Below are 19,461 nucleotides of genomic sequence, written 5' to 3'. Positions count from 1 at the left end.
GTAAATTATACCCAGCTTTTGATTATTGGACAATTTGTCAAGGTTGCATCAGAAAAAACTTTCCCGACATTGGATCCCAAGACAGGGGATGTGATTGCTCATGTTGCTGAAGGTGATGCTAAGGATGTAAATCGAGCAGTGGCTGCTGCTCGCAAGGCATTTGATGAAGGACCATGGCCAAAGATACTAGCATATGAAAGACAAAGGATACTTTTACTCTTTGCTGATTTGATAGAAAAGCACAATGATGAGCTTGCAGCCCTTGAGACTTGGGACAATGGCAAGTCATATGAACATGCTACTAAAATTGAAGTTCCAACGTTGGCACGTCTAATGCGATATGATGCTAGTTGGGTGGATAAGATTCATGGTCTAACAGTCCCAGCTGATGGCCCATACCATGTGCAAACCTTGCATCAACCTATTGGTGTTGCAGGTCAGATTATTCCATGGAATTTTCCACTTCTCATGTACAGTTGGAAGATCGGGCCAACATTAGCATGTGGCAACACTATTGTTCTGAAAACTGCAGAGCATACGCCATTGTCTGCTCTCCTTGCATCAAATCTCTTGCATGAAGCTGGACTTCCTCCTGGTGTTCTAAATGAGATTTCTGTTTTTGGTTCAACTGCTGGTAAAAATAAAATTCTCATTTTTTACCCTGGTGGTGGGAAAATTGTGGGCAAGGATAACGCACCTTGTGGACAAGGTGTTTCTATGGTGGATGGTTTGTCACAGTCCATGACCAGAATGCATGGACCATGGGCCTCGGGCCAATTTAATTTCATTTACAACTTCCTTTACTTTAATGCTACTTGTTATTTGGACTACAATAGAGTTAGTAGACCTTGGGCCTTAGTTTTATTTTCTTGTATGCCTTTAGTTGGATTAACCTAGGCCCATGTAGGAGTTATCTTCTTTATGTATGAGCCAAGGGCACTAGGGTTTATTCATTCAGAAAAGTTAATGAAATTTCCTATTCCTTTCTCTTATCTTCTTCTTCATTTCTTTAATGGAGGTGCTCCCTTCGAAGTGAGCAATTTCAGTCAATTTTTATTTTAAGTAACTAGAGGTGTTACAGAGAGAGAGAGAGAGAGAGCGAAGGATGGGGGGGGGGGGGGGGGGGGGGGGGGGGGGGGGGGGGGGGGGGGTTGATACGTTTACATTCAACTGATCTGTAAAGCAGACAATTTACACGAAGAAAGCTGTTCTCAAATATACATGGTCGTCTGCTTCCTCCAAAAAAAAAAAAAACCCGACTCAAACGAGGACAACAGCTTCAGCTACATCACTTAAGAATCATATTCTTTTTTTAGAAGAAAGAGGAGGAGGGAAGGAGGGAGAGGGAGACCTGCAACCACCAGAGCATCAAAGCAGTTCATAGTCTATCATTTTGAACGATGAGGTCTTTTCTACACCCAATTTCTCTAAAACAAGACCGTAAAGTTCCACCTTAAGTCGACGATCTAGCTGATGATTCACCCAAAGCGACAGAGGCCAAGGAAGAAGCCCAAACACGAGCATTCTTTGCACCTTCGTGGAAGTTCTTGGTCTTGCATAGCCTCAGCTTGGTCCAAACCCTCCGTACATCAATCATGTAAAGGATACGTCCCATTATTTGGCTTGTTTCACCAAATATTTCCAGGTTGAAATGGGGAATATATGTGACCCAAAATGCTTCAAGACGAGATAAGACTACTGGGAATATGTATACAAGTAGCTTGCAGCAGAGGAACGATATAGAGAAGACCAAGTACGGTTCCCTCTTTGAGACCTCTTTCAACCACTCACTATTTGATGACAGGAAATTGGATGTTTCTCCACTCTCCAAGCAGATTGGTTGATCCTCAGAAAAATCTTGAACTGGTTCAAGGCCTGACATACAGAGAGTTGCACCATGTAGTTGATCTTAGAAACATCAAGTCACGAGAAAAGCACATTAATCAGTTTCTTTGCTGCTCCTTTAACCAATGAGTTGCAGTCGCAGAACCAGGATTGAGTTCTTATTTTCCTTTTTTATCCTTTAACTGATATTTAAAAAAAAAAAAAAAGATACCAGGGTGTGGGGGGATTTAAACACATTATCCATGACCCAGGAGAACCATTTTAGATTAGGGCAAGCAAAGAAAAAAGTAGCAACAGGATCAGCTTAATCTAGTCGAATGCATCATTTTAAAATATGGTAAAAAATTACTTGGATCAGAGAAAAAGGTGACTAATTGATGTGGAATTTAGCATGCACAATAAGGGCATATAGAGGATGATTGGATGATCCAACAGCGAACCCAACAAATATAAATTTAGTGCAAGGTTATTAACTGGTGTAACATTGCAAAAAGTAACTTACCCAAAAAAAAGACATTGCGAAGAGTAAATATTGATATAACCTGAACTCAACCCTGCATATATGTATGTACATATACAAAAATATGTATCTATTTGTTTGCTCAGGATAACCTTACCTGTAGTCTTCTTATAAAATTGAACAAGTGACGAGAGATTTTTGGGCCCACGATATCGCACCCTTGATGTCTTGTTCACCATTAATATGGATGGCCAGCTATGGATTCCAAATCTTGAAAATATGCTGCAATACAACACGCCAAACTCAGACAAATAGCATCCAGGTTTCTAAGTCAAACTCTTATTTCCATCGGCATCATCCAGGTTACATTAAGAAGGTCAATTGCATACAATAGAACTTGCATGTCACAATTTTAAATTCAATTAAAATGCCAAAGGGTTTTTAATGTTTTGTTCTTTTTTTTGTTGTGTTGGTGGGGGGGTGGTTCTTTGATGACATGGCAAAAAATAAAAGAAGACAATTGAAAGTTTATCTTCTATATAATCTTGCACCACTTACCCCCAACAATATAGAATCAACTCAGCCATGGTTAGAAGATTGAATGCCACAGAAAACTAATATAGACATCATTACACTCACACACGTGGGGGGGGGGGGGGAATGATTCCAAGGAGATACGATCATGATTCGCAAGGCTAAAAAAAATTAGAAAAAGCCTAATCTGCCACCTCCATCTTACCGCTCAAGTGTACCGCTCGGGAAAAAAAAATATTTTTATTTTTTAGTTTTACTTAGTGATTAAGGAAGTGATTTTAAGTGTATTGGTGTATTTTTTTTATTTTTTAAAAATATTTAAATATATTAAAAAAATGTGAAAAGAAAAATGAAGAAAAAATAAAAACTTAAAATGTGTTGCGCGGTCAAACCGAGCGGGCTACTCTGGGCGGCAGAGTAGCCCGACTCCAAATATTAACTCAACAATCATGCCCTCACTCATATACATTGCCCATCCCTGGGCAATCACATTATGTTATGCCCAACACATGAAGGACAGCCAATCTTTCACCAGGTACATTTGCTTCATGGTAGCTCTGCCATTTTTCAACCAGCCCATGCAACAACTGATCATGGGTGAATATATTCTCCACCCAAAATGAAAACATTAAAAAAGCAGGTCAAGCAAGTAGTGTCACACCTCGGCATGGCTGAAGATTTCTCAACTGTCAAATGTTCTATCTGCGGAAACATGGAACTGAGGGTTTTATAAGCAGGAAGTACACTGCAAGAGAATGGGCACCTAGAAGCATAGAAGAGTACAGAAGTATATCCATTCCTCCCTTTGGAAGCCAAAGCTCTATCAAGGAAGTCTCCATCCACCTAGAGATAACAAAATAAAGATAAAGAAATGTCAAAATGCACTCCATTACAGAAACAAATCTATAGTAACATGTCTCATCGGTAATTATGTAAGTACGAGCAATCAGGCTATACAATTCTTGAATATTTGTACCATTCCCTCATTAATTTTCTCCATAACAGCAGGAAAAACTGGATATCAATACTACGAACAGGAAATTAAACAATGGAAAGTATGCCTAACATTCATGAAACACACTAAATGGTTGAGATCTATCACTAAAGAAAATTAAAGAGGAACGAAAACCATGGTATAAACATCCATCCCCTTCTCCTTCTTTCAATTTCTCTACCCTACCAAATACGACAACATGGAAATCTCTTTTCCATTTTCCTTCCACTCTCTTCCATCCTTCCGCTTTTCCTCCCAACCAAATATGCTCTAAAGACCATTTTGACAGATTATTCAGTGGCTAAAAGGCTAGGGAATACTGCAAAGGTTTAAGGTTTCAAGTGTAGAAGGAATAGGATATGGTTCAGGGTTGTGAATTGTGAAGAAAAAAGAAAATCCTGTTTAGTGGCCGTGTGAATAATGATGTAAATTGTAGCATCACACTAATTTGCGTACCTTAAGAAAGAAAACACACGACCAACATGCCTCAATAATCAAAGAACTTGATATTCAATTATTCCAATCTCTGAATTCTTTAGATACATTGAGCACACATATAGCCTCTCTTGACCCAGCCTACTGAGAATTTCTTTCCCCTTCTGTCCTACCTACTAAGAATCTAAATTGACTAATACATTTAAATCAGAATAAAACATAGAAAACCTTTTTTTTTAAAAAAAAAAGGAAAAATCCATAACAGACAAGCTCCAAAAAAGTTCTTTGACCCGAAACTAATTACCAACCCCAATTATCAACCAAGCCTCAAAGCAATATCATGTCTTCTGAAATTTGTTTTTGACAAGTCATGTCTTCTGAAATTTAACCTACACCCACACGTCAAGCCGCAATGGTGAGAGCTAAAAGTATGCGTGTTTTGCATATTGTTTTACCACATCGTGTGTTTTTCACCCATCATGGGTACTAGCAAGCCTAGACTGAACCCCAAACTGTTCATCAAAGACTTTTCCAGGCAGCAAACACCCTGATGTAAATTGTAATCACCAACCCTTGCAACTTGAACTGAATAAAAAAAAAAAATTCCCTCCCAAACTCTTTACGGGCAAAACCTTGATGTTAGATTGCCCAAGGCCATATCAAGTATACACTTCCGCCCACCCATATTCATCGATTTGCTCCTCCATAAGAACTAAATTCAAACCTTCCAAAATACGAATATATTCAAAGCCAAACTTCTTGAGAGAGCTTTCAAAAGTCTAATTTAAATGGCAACCAGAGAAAACTAAATTAATAAAAAATAGAGAAAGTAAAAGAAAAAGGGTCCACATAGAGAAGCATTTAGTAACAACCCAATACTTTTTTTTTGATAAGTAATCAAAGATGTATTAATAAAGATAGGCAAAGCCCAAGTATACAAGATAGTATACAAGAGATGAAACCTATCTAGGACGAAGTAAGGGAAACTAGAAAGTCATGAAAATTCAGGCCATTAAAATCTAAAGCAATGGCCCATAGAAATAAAGTACGGAAAAATAGCGTTCTAAGATCCTCCAGGGACCGCTCTTTGTTTTCAAAAGTCCGATCGTTGTGTTCTTGCCATATACACCACATAATACAGATCGGGATCATATTCCACACCGCCTTGATTTGTTGCGCTCCTCTCGAAAGTGTCCAGGTGGCCAATAGATCTACCACCGTTGCAGGCATAACAAAGACTAACTCTATTTGGCTAAAGACTTCGACCCACAAGGCTCTAGTAGTCTCACAATGTAGCAATAGGTGTTCCACTGTCTCACCAGATCTCTTGCACATGCAACACCAGTCTAGTATAACTAATCGACGCTTCCTCAAATTGTCGGTAGTCAGAATCTTCCCCAATTCTGCTGTCAAAGTAAAGAAGATCACTTTCGGAGGAGCCTTATTTCTCCAGATTCTCCTCCACGGGAATGGGGTGGTGGCGGCTTGGGAGAGGGTTTTATAAAAGGATGGAACTGAGAAAATACCCTTACCTGCGGGAGTCCACCACAGCCTATCGACTTGCTGACTATTTGGCTTCACAGAATAAAGAAAGCTGAAAAAAGCCTCAAAGATGTCCACTTCCCAGTCTTGTGCCACTCTACTAAATGTAACGTTCCACTGCACTTGGTCCCCTGTTAGAAGCATAAGGTCCTCTATCGAAGCTTCCTGGTTGCATGCCAACTGAAAAATAGCTGGAAATGTATGCTTTAGGGCCTCATTCCCACACCATATGTTCCTCCAAAACTTAATACGAGAAGCCCTCCCCAACACCAATTTAGAATGGCTACTAAAATCCCCCCACCCCTTCCTAATGTGTTTCCAAACTCCCACACCTCTAGCCCCGTACACCTCTTCAGTACACCATCCCCCCCACATGCTTCCATATTTACAGTCAATCACCAGCTTCCATAACACTTTTGTCTCGTTATTATACCTCCATAACCATTTCCCAAGCAGGGCCCGGTTGAAAGTTCTCAGATTTTTTATACCCAAACCGCCAGACGAGAGTGGTGTACACACCTTATTCCAGCTAACCAAGTGGAATTTGAATTCATCTCCTATCCCACCCTATAGGAAATCACCGTACAACTTGTTAATCCGAGCCGCTACCCTAGCAGGCAACTGAAACAAAGATAGGAAGTATGTAGGTAAGTTAGAAAGGGTACTCTTGATAAGAGTCAAACGGTCACCTTTCGATAAATACAATCCTTTTCACCCTGCCAATTTCCTTCCTATCTTCTATATGACTGAATCCCATATGGATGAGGCCCTTGTTGCTGCCCCAACGGCAATCCCAGATAAGTAATAGGAAGAGAGGCTACCTTACATCCAAGAATACTAGCTAGCTATCTAGTATTACTCACATTCCCCACTGGCACTAGCTCTGATTTGTCAAAATTAACTTTCAAGCCTGACGCTGCTTCAAAGCATAGTAACAAAGCCTTCAAAGCCCTCAACTGGTTTTGATCTGCCTCACAGAATATGAGTGTATCATCTGCAAAAAGTAAATGAGACAGTAATAATGCCCCTATTGGGATCGCCAATTGGAAATCCAGTCACAAACCCATGCGTAACTGCCACCGATGTCATCCTACTCAAAGCCTCCATAATGATAACAAAGAGAAGTGGGAACAAAGTATCTCCTTGCCTTAGACCTCGAGAGCTATTGAAGAAGCCGGTAGGACAACCATTAATCAAAACTGAGAATCTGGCTGTAGAAATGCACCAACTAATCCAATTACGCCACCTAGGCCCAAAACCACATCTCCCCAACAGATACAAGAAGAAATCCCAATTTAAATGGTCATATGCCTTCTCCATATCTAATTTGCAAATAATACCTATGGAGCCAGCCTTTAATTTGCTATCTAGACCCTCGTTCTTGTTCGCTATAAGGACTGAATCCAAAATTTGGCACCCCTTAACAAATGCATTTTGTGGTTTCGAAATGATCTTGCCTAAAACAGCCCCCAGTCTGTTAGAAAGCACCTTGGATATAATTTTGTATACCCTATTCACAAGGCTAATGGGTCGAAAATCCTTAACCTCCACCGCTCCAGTCTTCTTTGGAATCAATGCCATAAAAGTAGCATTTAGGTTTTTCTCAAACTTTCCAACCAAGGATACTTCCTGAAACACATTCATAATGTCTACTTTCACCACCTCCGAGCAAGATTGGAAGAAACCCATCTAGAAACCATATGGCCTGGAGCTTTATGAATTCACCTCTTCCTTTCCGAAAATTAGGTTATAAATCAAAACTAGGGAAGTTCCATAAATTTTATCGTACCAGTTTAGAAGCATCCTAACATTCAAAAGAGAAACTTATAGAAAAAAAAAAAAAAAAAAAAAAAAAAAAAAAAACATTAAAAAGTGAACCATCATCGAAAACAGATTCCAATTCTCAACAAAATTTTGCACCGCAATGTCGACTACACAAAATCAAAACCCAATACTCTCAACAAGAAAATACAAACGACGCTTTGCATTAAAGAAAACTAGAAACAAAAACCACCCAAGATCAAGCACAAATTCTCATAACCCACAAATCAACAAATCAAATACAGCATGCAGGAGTATACAAATATACAACCATAAAAGGTTATTATAATAACCAAACAAATATTTTTAATACTTAAAAATTAAAAAAAAAAAAAAAAAGAACACAGAGAAAACCAGAGCGGAAGTGTAAAAATAAAAAAGAACGGAAATGAGAGAGCGTACCTGGAGAGGTGGGTTGGGGGAGATCGAAAGAGGGCATTGAGATTGAAGACCGTAGAGAAACAAATTCGATTCTTTAGGGCACAACGCCGAGGACGAAGACGCCAATCGCAGCCAAGCGAAGAGAGTGATGTAGAGGAAGAGAAGGGAAGGAACAGCCATAAGAGGAAAAGGGTATGCAGAGAATCAACAAGAACAGTGGGGGCAAAACGGGGAGAGGAAGATTCTGGGGGTATTGAGAACGAACACAAACGAAAAAAAGGGAGGGTAAGGATGGGGGGTTTTCCTGTCTCGACTTTCTCCCTTTGCTGTTATCCCTTTGTTTCTGTGTTCTCCGTTTGTTTTCTTTTCTCGACTCTCTATGCTATGGGTTATGGTAATTGGGGGTCGGTACTTTGGAGGGAGCGCGCTGGTGATTGACCGATTGGCGTTATCTGATCTGATCTGATCTGACCTGACCTGAGTGCCTCACGGATTCCACTTTTTTTGCAGCTCTTGAAAGCGCCTTCGTCTTCGCGTATGTATATATAGTGATGATGATGGTAAGGCTTGTTTTGACAGTTAGATGACATGAGGTATTTGTAAATGGTTGAATTCCAATAAAATGTTTGACTTAATATGCTTCATGGAATTTTGATAAATGGGAGACAAAAATTGATTAAAAATATTATTATAATATTATTTTTATTTTAAGATTTAAAAAAATTAAATTAATTTTTGTGATTTTGTTTAAAATTTTAAAGAAGTTATATTGATTAAATGAAAAAGTTAAAAATTAAAATTAAAAGTATTTATGTTTGTGGTGTTTGAATACTGAAATGAGATGAATCGAGATGAAATGTGATGACTTTGAAAAACTTTATTATTCAAACTAGGTCTAAGAAATAATATCTCCCCAGTCTCACTCTCTACCTGCCTTGTGTCACATGCGTGTTACAAGAGACGATGCCAAGGAATTTTTAAAGATAAAAATAAATTTATAAACTAACGTGGTTTAATACGGTACATCATAATGTAAAATTACTTTTATTGTAAAGTAAATCTAACAGATTTCATGAAATTACATTAGTTTGCAAGTTTATTTTTATGTAATCTTTTTGTATTTATAGCAGTTCTCATTTCTAAATGAAAAATAATATTTTTTATAACATTTTACACAACTATGTTTTAAAATATATATTGTAAAATAGTTCGTAAGATATATTATGTGAGTATCATTACTCATTTCTAAATAGTGTATAAACTGGAATTTCATTTTTTATTTATTTTTCTTGCAAATATTCATGAAAGAAGAAAGTCTATTTATCATATTTCGGCACAGAAATGACTCGACTCGAAAAAGATCTTATACTAGTAAACATTCAATTTGATTTAATATGATTTAATGTGATATATTAAATTGTATAACTATTTTATTACAAAATAGATTTAACATATTTTATAAAATCATATTAATTTACAAATTTATTTTTATAAAAACTCTTTATAACGATAACACTTTTTGACAGGATACCAAACCATTTTCCAAATCCTACCTGCGTCTCTTAAATGGGCCAAAGCCTTTAAGCCTTGAATGATTATTTCATCATCAAGGGAATGAATAGCAAGCAAAGGCTAAACAAGAGATTTAGAAACACTTTCAAACTATCTCATTTTATTATTATAACTTTCACAAATTTTAACATAAAATATAATAAATAATTTAACTTTTTTAAATTTCAAAACAATAATAATATTAAAAAATAATATTCTAATAATATTTTATTCAACTTACATCTCAACTTAATTTAACTCAACTCACTATCCAAACCTAACCCAACAGTCAGTACTTAGAAGTAGGAAATTCCCCCTTCCCAAAAGGTAACACTAGGCGATGAAGTGCCTCTCAGTGGACTTATTATATTAAAACAAAAACTGATTTATGAAAATAAATACTACATATGCAGCATTAACTAAAAAAAATCAAACGGCATCATTTATCTGAGTATTAAAAAATAAAAATAAAAAATAACATTATCTCAAAACGCCTAGGAGTCCATCTGCCATAGATTACTACTACTGCAGAGTGCAGAGTGTGCTTCATATTTAACAAAATTCCAATTTCATGATAGCCGAGATTGGTCACACCCATAATCCTTGTACCATGACGCTCGACCCTCCTTTGCAATATCATTCTTGATTGCGCGCTCTATTGGTTTCACCACAAAGAAATACTGTAAACAAAAAAATATACAAACTTTTTAATGAGAATTTTCCATCCCTCTCACGAGAGAAAACACATTAAGCATTCAAAGTTCAGAAGCATACTTGGAAAGCAAAAATAAGCGGAATAAGAAGCTTCCGTCTCTCATTGGGGTTTGACCCTTCAACCAGCTTCTTGTCAACCAAAATAGACTTGCTTCTATTCAACACAACGTCTGTGATTGTTTTGACTAAATGAGGAATCCCCGAAGTTCCATCTGCGAGAACCTGTCACCGAAGCACAACCATCTTCTCGATCTCTCATACAAGAGAAAACATCCATGAAAAATGCAATCAGAGATTAGGATAACAAACAAGTAGCATCAGTAAATAGGCTAACCTTTTTATCATTTTCATTCTTATTACATCTTTCACTGTTCTCAACCAAGACAACAGGGATAGCAAACTCCTACAGAGAGAAAGGGAAAAAAGACAAATGAATTTTATGAAATAAATCGAAGCTGAAAACCATAAGTAAATTTCTTTCCAAACAGAGAATTTTTCACCGTGCTGAGCTGCAACATAAAGAAACTATAAGGTGTACCCAAGTTGGAACTCTGTACTACGAAATCCTACATCGAGCACTAAAGCATATCTTAGGACATGGAAATTCACCATCAAAGTTGATTATCAGGGAAAAAAATAGAAATCTCACTATCAATATCAATTTTTGTAGGAAAATTCTATACACCATACTACCATCTCACTTTCATCTCACTATATAAGATGTGACACATTTATCACTATTCTTACATAGTAAGATGAAAGAGAGATGAAAGTGTGGTATATAACAATACTTTTTTTTGTAAGGAATATTAAGAGGGCGTACTCTTGTACGCATTTAGGGTACTAATCTTTTTAATAAATAAATAAATGCATGTAGGGTACATTTGGTAAGTGAAATCCGTACTCTCATTCCTTTAGGAATAGAATAGGTATTTCTATTCTTTTGTTTGGTGACAACACATGATATCTTGCTTGGAATTAGATTAAAATTTCTAAAATACCCATTCCAATTTTTTTTCCTAAAAAAATCCACTCAAGCTTTCTTTAAACCCAAGAAATAAAAAATAATAGACATGGGAATCCCATTCAAGGTGCCTCACAATGGCAACCGTGGAGGCTTTGGGTTTGTGGTGGCGTCCAGCCACCTGAAGTTTTTTAATTTAAAAAAAAAAGGATTCAAAATTGAAGAAATAAGGACTTAAAAAATTACACTCTTGCCCCAAGGAACAGCTATTCCTCTTATTTTATGAAGGAAGGGCAATTCCACACCTAAGGCACAACCAAACTAAGTGTGGAATAGTGATTCCATTTCAGAGCCCATTCCACAAATCAAACATGCCTCTTGTGAGCAATTTTAATGGTATTGGCATCCTGTGATTGGATGGAAATATCACATCATCCATACTACCAGAATACCTAATAATTTTCCTAAGGTAACTAAAAACTCTTGCATATTAGAGGAGAAGCAACTAGTAGCAACCATCCAACCAAAGAGAGATCTCAAAAGTGACACTTCAATTTTCACATGGACAAATCACTTATGCACCACACTATCCATAAGTGAACAAATAGCTTTCCAAATCTCTCCACCACATTGTCTTACCAGGTATCCCTCACATCACCTTCCTAGTCACAGCCACATCACCTGATGCAAACAAAACCCGGGAACCATAATTTTCTCATAGACAGGTAGCAGTACCAGTAAGCATCTATCAAAGTAATCTAATTTCGTCAGATCTTAAGAAATGGACATAAGCAAACAGCCAAATGGCACAACTGTAGTCCTTTTACCAGGGGCAAAGCGATGAATCTATGTAAACTGTCTGGCAGAGCACACTTATTTCAAGTATCATAGAAGTTTATCCATTTATAGATTATTTTAGCCTTAAAAAATTTGAAGATAAACAAATTTTTAAACAGACAAAAAAACACTCGCAGTACACATACAGCATCTTAAAATAACTTTGCAAGTAAAAGAGAAAGCTAATAGTTTATCATTTAGATAATCACCTTTCATGCATCTCATGCATCCTCCAAAAGAGAATTGGACAATACACAAGTTCATGTAAAATGTCTCAACTTAAGCAGTCAGATACTTCATATGAAATACTAAAGACAATGTAGCAGCAGGCAAAACCAAAACACAAGTCATGAAGATAAGGTTCCAGAAGAAGAATCAGGATAATTTCTTTCAAAATGAACCTGCTTATCATGCTTTTCTAACCCCGCACCAAGACGAACAACTTTTAGAAGAGCCCCCGACCTTTTGGAGCAAAAATCTTCGTAAGAAAATCCATCAGGTGGTGAGAGCTGAGCGTGTGTGAGAACAACCAAAGCCCTATTCCATATTCCTTTACCAAAACACTCTGTTATGGCCTTAACTACCTGCCTATCCAAGTTGTCGACCCTATAAGCATCCAAACGGTCCACATAGAGTAGAACATCGATGGTCTTGTTCAGAAGGAAACTGTTCACACAAGTTGCACACCCAGCCCCATTGAACAGGAAAGAACAAGAAGTAGAAAAAAAAAGTTGGATTCATTAAAAAGATCGGTGTCAGTTCCTCATCCATGCCAGAAAATACTACACGAGGAAATTGTAAAACTCCTACTATGTCAAGCAAGAGCATACCGTTTTAGAATCTCAAGTTTCCGGTCATTGATGTATTCTCCTTCAATTAGCCCCGGAGTGTCAATAATGTTCAAAGTAAACCCAGCACTTGCACGTGACACCATAAATGGCCTTGTTGCTTCAGACTACGAGAAACAACATAAAACCATATATATAAATATGAAATACACAGCACGGATGACATGCAAATAACCCAAAAAACAGAATGCAGCATATACCTGAAAGGGATTAACAGACACTGCTCTTTCCCCTATAATCGAGTTAACAGTTGATGACTTCCCAACACCACCTTTCCCCACTACTAGTATTGTCAATGTGTTCACATTCTACTCCAACATATTAACAAAAAATCAAAAGACAAAAACACCAAGGACACAGTAAATTATACGCCTGCAAGCAAGCACATTTGTAAATAACGGGAATATTCTTATGAGAAAAAGAACCTCCTGCTTAAGTTTCCCCAGCAATTCAAGCAATTTAGTCTGTGTCGCTGAAGCGAACGTGTTGATCCCTACCCATTCACGTATTAGGGACGCCATAGATAGATGTTTTTATACTACTTCAAGCAAAATGAATAAAAATAAATTAAAAAATATCAAGTAGTTCACAAAACAAGCAAAAAAAAAACAAAACAAAACTGAAATTAAACTCTATAAAGAAATTATCACCAGCCCGTTCAGATAACCAACTCCTCATCCAACATAAAATAAATAGAGAAACAGTATTTTCTGTTATACACAATAGCCGGTCCTCGCTCCATATCTCTAACCTCACAGCATAACAATAGAACCTTATCAGAGAACAAGTTGACAATTTCTTTACATAACGCAAAGACCATAATTCGGTGTCTGTGTATTACTTTGAAAATAATGAGAAAGCCGGGGTTTTGGTACCCAAGGAAAATACTTAAATGCCATATGCCCGGGGGGGGGGGGGGGGGGGGGGGTGGTGCGGCGGCGTTGCGGTTCTAATCCATCAAAATAATAGAAAAGGCGATAAAATGGTAGGGGTACGCAAATTGAGACGAGAATGAAGATTCTGATTACCTGAAAAAAACAGAGACTTTTGTACAATAAATGATTTTAATCCTTTGATCGGATCTCTCTCTCCAGTCTCCAGACTAAATACTGTATCGGTGGGTTTTCTAATCCTTCAATGGAGCTCTCTTATTGTAGTCCAAACTTCTAGTCAAAATTTGGGCTGGCTAAATGCTCTTATCCCCTTCATCCCACACCCCCTCCCCAGCTGTCAGGTGGGAGGGGTCTACTCTGTCAGGTTTGATCGATTATTATAATAACTTCTCCTTATTTGAATGATAATCATACAAAGCGGAAGAGATTTTAGCCATTTGCATCAAGTTAAAACTTTCTTTTTGTATGCGTGCTCTCCCAAAAGCACATATTAAAATAGAGAAATTTTATTTATAATTCTCATATATGTATAGATTTTTTATTAAATAAAAAAAAATATTATTTTAAGAGAAATATTTTTATAATTTTAAAAAATTTTAAAAATTTAAAAACTATATATAATATTACTCATTAAAATAAGAGGTAAAAATTGATTGGTAAGCATATTCGATCAAACGTTGATTTTCTCGCCAACTACCATCCCATGCTACTACCCATAAATTACATATTTTTAGAATTGAATCTGCATACAATATCAAATCGATTCATCATTAAAATCGAAAATATCTATTTTACCGATATAATTTTAATAATGAAAATCTCACAAAATTTTTTTAGAGTAGAGAAAGATAATATTTTGAATTTAACTATAGTTTACATAAATTAGACTATACACTTTCTATATGAATACATATAATCAAATGTGTAAAAATGCATTTATCAAAAAGAATATATATTATAATTTATTATGTCATAAATTATATTTATCCTTGATATATATAATATAATATATATATATTAATAACTTAATATTAACATTTATGTTTACTATTAAAATCTTATATTATATTAATTTTAATATTTTATGTTCTAAAATTAAAATTTATATATTATATCAAATGTTATATTAATTTTATGTTATTAAATTATTAGACATAAATGATAAGATTTTAAAATTATTAGATTGTTAGCATATAATATATATATATATATATAATATAATAGAGAGTCTATTAGAAATTGACTAGGAGAACCGCGAGGTAATCGCGTCCGACGTGGCAACGAGGATATTCCTACCTTTATCGTCTTCTCCTTTTTTCTCATTTCAGAATCAAAACTGCTAGAGGCAACCATTTCCAGAGCTTCCAGACCACTCGAAATCGTAGCTTACCCCATTTCCAGAGCTCCCTCGAAATCCACCTTCCTCTTTTTCTCCTTCATCTTCCATTGAAAGTTCTCACCCCTTTGTCTTCGCCAACCTCATAGTTCTCATCCCTCTGTTTGGATAAACCCCATAACCATTGAAAGTTTTCGCAAGGAACTGGATGATTTTGACAAGAATGATCATTATTTTATCACCACCAACTGATCCATCAAAAGTAAACAAGAAGTTATGTCGTGATTGATGAACAGATCTACCACAAATTTGGTGTACTGACTACTAGTTTTTTCTAACAATTTAGAGCTTAAAGAGGTAATGGAAGATGATAGGGAGAAAAATAAATACCAAACTCATAAAGAGATAAACATAAACAAACCATTCAAATTCGAAATATTTTCTTTAAATATCTGATTTCTACCATGAAAACATCAGGAAAAACGAAGAAGCTCAATCAAAAATTGAAACTAGATGGACAAGATCTACCAGACCTGAAGATAGCAACGACGGCGATCTCTTTTTTCCTCCAGTATAAATCAAAGAGAATGAATCTGAGTTGGGAGTGAAGTAGAAATCAAGTTTTATGGGCAACAATCTGAGTTTCTTTTGGGATAGGAGCAAAATTGCAGACCCAAAATTATAGTTTTTCTTACAAACCCAAACCAGACGCAATACTTTCTTGTTCAGAAATATGAGTTTTCCCTCTTCCTTTACCTCATGTTTACCTCTGTGTTTTTTTTTTTTTTTACTTTTTATCCATTGGCTGACATCCACGGTTTCACACGTCGATTGCCCCTGGCAGAATTGAATATAATATAAAGAAATTATATATAATATAAAAAATCATATAAAAAATTATATATAATATAATATATATGGAAAAAGCTTCAAACCGGGACGAGTGTAAACTTCTAATTTACACCAACCAATAAAAACTAGACGTGTAAGAGACTTATATAATTTACCATGGGTATGAGTTGAGGACATTTTCCCTTGTTTCTCTCTCATTTTCCAAAAGCTAGAAGGTTTCCCCTTTCAATCTTGGTCTCTCTCTCACACTCTCTCTATATCCAAACACCCTATTTGGTCTTAGCTGCTTCCTCTTCCACTCTCTCTTTCTCGCAGACTTTGTTTGTAGGTACCACCACCGTGAGATGAGAACTTCTCTCGCACTCTCTCTCTCTCTCTATCCAACAGAAGCAGCAGCCAAGATCTCTTCTCAATAGGCCGCAAGTCGTTTTTTAACCCACCTCATTCAGTTAGAGGTTGCGAACTCGTCGATTTCCCTCTTCTCAACATGTCGCAAAATAGTCTGTCGTTGAGTTTCAAACCCATCCATCCATAAGTATTTTTTTCTACTATAACATATCTCTGTTGAGGGGTACCAAATGATTTTCACGAAAGAGTTGAACTTTCAGGAGAATGAGAAAAGAAAAATAAAAAAAGAAAAATATGACTTCAACAACTATTATTTGGATAATGCCGATCAATGCTTTTAACCCTGCCATTATAATTGTGTGTTGAAATTCTAAGTCTGAATTTTGTTCTACTCTTGGGTAGCCAACTTTTGATTTTGCTTAGTTTCATATCTTGTTGTTTGCAGCTATATTGAAGGGTGAGGTTCCTCACTTCGGCCTAGGTGAGAGTGAGAGTGAGAGAGAGAGAGAGAGAGAGAGAGAGGGGAGGAAGGTCTCAGGAGGGGGAGAAAGTTCCTACCAAATCGATTATTTCCCTGGAACTAATTTTATTTCACATTAGGAGAAACTCATATGTGTCATCTCATGATTGGGTGGTGTAAAACGTTTTTACACACCTAATCCTACTCCTAGGCGCTCCCAATATATATATATATATGAACGAGTTCGGTTTGGTATTATAAAAAGCAAAATCGAAACCAGATTGATTTTGAATCGGTGTTGCAAAATTGGAGCATGTACCAATTATTGATATGTTGAAAATTTTAAAATTTTAAATTTTAAAAATTTAATTTTTAAAAGAAAACTAATAAAATGAATCTTTTATAAATACATGTAGCATTATATTATGTTGTGATAGAATATGAGCTTATATATATATATACACACACTAAGTTGGGAGCAACGTACTTTGTTGCCTAGTTGAGTGAAATAGATATTTTTATTAAAATAATATGGTTTAAAAAAATGATTAATAAATAATTTAGTGAATGAAAACAAAAAATAAATTTTAGCAAATATAGAAACAAAAGTATAATAATTAAAGAGAAGATGTCAGTCCTTTTGGTCTTGTTTAGTACCGCAGAGGATATGAGCCTCAGCCACGGGCGTTGGAAATGAGTTAACAAATTGTTAGACGTGTACTTCTGTAGATCAATGAATAAGATATGACTATTTAGTATGGTGAACATCAGACTTGAGAAAAAGGTGTACTATCTGATAATATTTTTCCATAAGATTTTCTAAGAAAGTATGAGCTCTCTAAAAAAAAACAATTTAAACCATTAATCTGGGATGCACAGTCCAATTGTTGACAAATAGAGGTGCATGAAAAAATCAAAATGATCTCGGATAAAAAAGCTAAAGCATCGTTGAACTGGAACCCTAGAGCAATTCAAGGTTAAATACAAACTGCAGAATCCCAAGACCACCATAGCTCCGATCAGTTTGAGATGCATTTAATAAGTTTACAACCTGCATGGCATCTCCCCCGAGAATAGATTTTGTCACACTCAATTCTTTGCAGAAAATTGTACTCATCAGCGTAGGCCTCTCAACTAAAAACACAGAGTTTCAAGCGTCTGCTTGAAAGATGGTCACGTGTCCTTCTTTTTCATGTTCTTCTTTGATTGGTCATTGGTACATTCACATTAACCTGCTTTGGCCACGTGAAATTTTTTTCTAGCCACCTTTATTGACTTTTCTCTAGCCACCTTTGTTGACTTAATATTCTCCTTTTGTCTCTTAGTTGAGGTGTAATTCCAGCTTAGATCTATAGTCCCTTTATACGTGCCTTATATCTCCATTATAATGTCTCTAGAGTGGCTCCTAAATGTAACCTTTCCTCCATACCTTAGGACAGTATCTTGTTTCCATATCTAAGGGGTCTAATCATTTATTTTTTTTTCTGATTAAAGCAGAAAAAATCATCATTACCTATATTATAACTTTAAAAAAGTATTAAAAAATGGGAACTATAATCATTACCGCCACGTAAAAAACTTGTAATGTTGTGTGAGATAATATGATCACTATTGAACTTCCTAGTTCCTGCGTGTTATTGTTGGATAAAAAATGATTTTTCTTTTGCATCAAATCCACTAAATAAACAAGTGGATATATGGGGGCAGTTGTATTCGAGGACATGCTCATAGATCATAGTTATACAACCAATTAAACAACAAAGAATGATTAATAATACCTCTATAACCTGTGAAAGCTGATTAATTCAATTCAATAAAATTACAATAATCATACTCATCCATAGTCTTTAACTTAAAAAAAAAATAAAAAAATGGAACGCCTAAAACAACTTCCTCAGTCAATGACACAATAGCCCTCACGAGAATTGAATACAAAGCCTTCCCAGCCTCTTGGTTAAGCTTTCGCACAACATGGCATATTAGTTATGATAAAAGTACCACTAAAGGACATGAAGTAGAGAAGCATCCTTACCTGAGAGTAGGAAGCATTGAAACAACATAACCTATTGATAAAAATATACTCAACCACATCAAGTTCTTCGTCTGAACATCCACTCCTATAGTCACCTCCAATCGAAGTTTCAAACCAACCCACCCACCAACGACCCAAAATCACAAAGCTTCCTCTAATTCACAAGCTACACAGTCAAAATTAAAAACACAACAACTTCTATTAATGCAACCTTAATGCAACCAAAAAAAAAAAAAAAAGATAAAAAGCATCTATTTTTTTCATACCGAAAGAAATATCTACCATAACATACAAAAAAAAAAAAAAAAAAAACTGAAAGACATGTTTTTTTAAGAAATCTGAAAATCAAAATAATCACATCAAACAACCTAAAAAAAAGTAGGTCTCAATAGATCAAGACACCAACATCATAATAACAAAAAAGACAAACCAAACCAAACCAAGAAACCCAATTGATTAATGAAAAAAATGATTAAATTAAACAAATACAAACTTTGAAGCGGCATAAACTTCAAGCCAAACAAAGCAGATTCCCTACAAAAAGCAAACCAACAAGTTTAAAAACGAAAAAAGACCACAAATTTGAAATTCAAACCATGTAGCCGCTGCTACCT

General features: G+C 35.9%; 2 protein-coding genes and 1 long non-coding RNA gene across 7 annotated transcripts; all 3 read right to left on the bottom strand.

Annotated features, from left to right (window-relative positions):
• Positions 1–1,173: 1,173 nt before the first annotated feature.
• On the bottom strand, positions 1,174–8,550 carry LOC121268466 (5'-adenylylsulfate reductase-like 7). Its single transcript, XM_041172762.1, has 4 exons — positions 8,034–8,550; positions 3,501–3,682; positions 2,463–2,587; positions 1,174–1,875 (listed from the first exon to the last, which is right to left on the bottom strand). Exons 1-4 carry the CDS (start codon positions 8,190–8,192, stop codon positions 1,454–1,456), a joined length of 888 nt encoding a protein of 295 aa, XP_041028696.1. The 5' UTR covers positions 8,193–8,550; the 3' UTR covers positions 1,174–1,453.
• A 1,262-nt stretch (positions 8,551–9,812) lies between these two features.
• LOC121268469 lies at positions 9,813–18,858 on the bottom strand. Its single transcript, XR_005941164.1, has 3 exons — positions 18,749–18,858; positions 16,371–16,377; positions 9,813–9,840 (listed from the first exon to the last, which is right to left on the bottom strand). It is a non-coding gene; the product is annotated as an uncharacterized LOC121268469 (long non-coding RNA).
• Positions 9,898–14,304, bottom strand: LOC121268465 (translocase of chloroplast 34-like). Of its 5 annotated transcripts, none has more exons than XM_041172760.1 (9): positions 13,955–14,304; positions 13,577–13,672; positions 13,352–13,467; positions 13,127–13,234; positions 12,909–13,033; positions 12,480–12,744; positions 10,612–10,680; positions 10,338–10,499; positions 9,898–10,243 (listed from the first exon to the last, which is right to left on the bottom strand). In XM_041172760.1, the coding sequence occupies exons 3-9, from the start codon at positions 13,445–13,447 to the stop codon at positions 10,133–10,135; spliced, it is 936 nt and encodes a 311-aa protein (XP_041028694.1). In that variant the 5' UTR covers positions 13,448–13,467; positions 13,577–13,672; positions 13,955–14,304; the 3' UTR covers positions 9,898–10,132. The 5 variants fall into 5 exon arrangements, with proteins under 5 accessions (XP_041028694.1, XP_041028693.1, XP_041028692.1 ...); XM_041172759.1 differs by having other exon boundaries at positions 13,352–13,464; XM_041172758.1 differs by lacking the exon at positions 13,577–13,672.
• Positions 18,859–19,461: the final 603 nt, after the last annotated feature.

Source organism: Juglans microcarpa x Juglans regia, chromosome 5S (assembly GCF_004785595.1).
Source record: "Juglans microcarpa x Juglans regia isolate MS1-56 chromosome 5S, Jm3101_v1.0, whole genome shotgun sequence".
Classification (NCBI taxonomy): Eukaryota; Viridiplantae; Streptophyta; class Magnoliopsida; order Fagales; family Juglandaceae; genus Juglans; species Juglans microcarpa x Juglans regia.
Note: the sequence above shows the minus strand (reverse complement) of the source record. Positions and strands in the feature narration are given on the sequence as shown.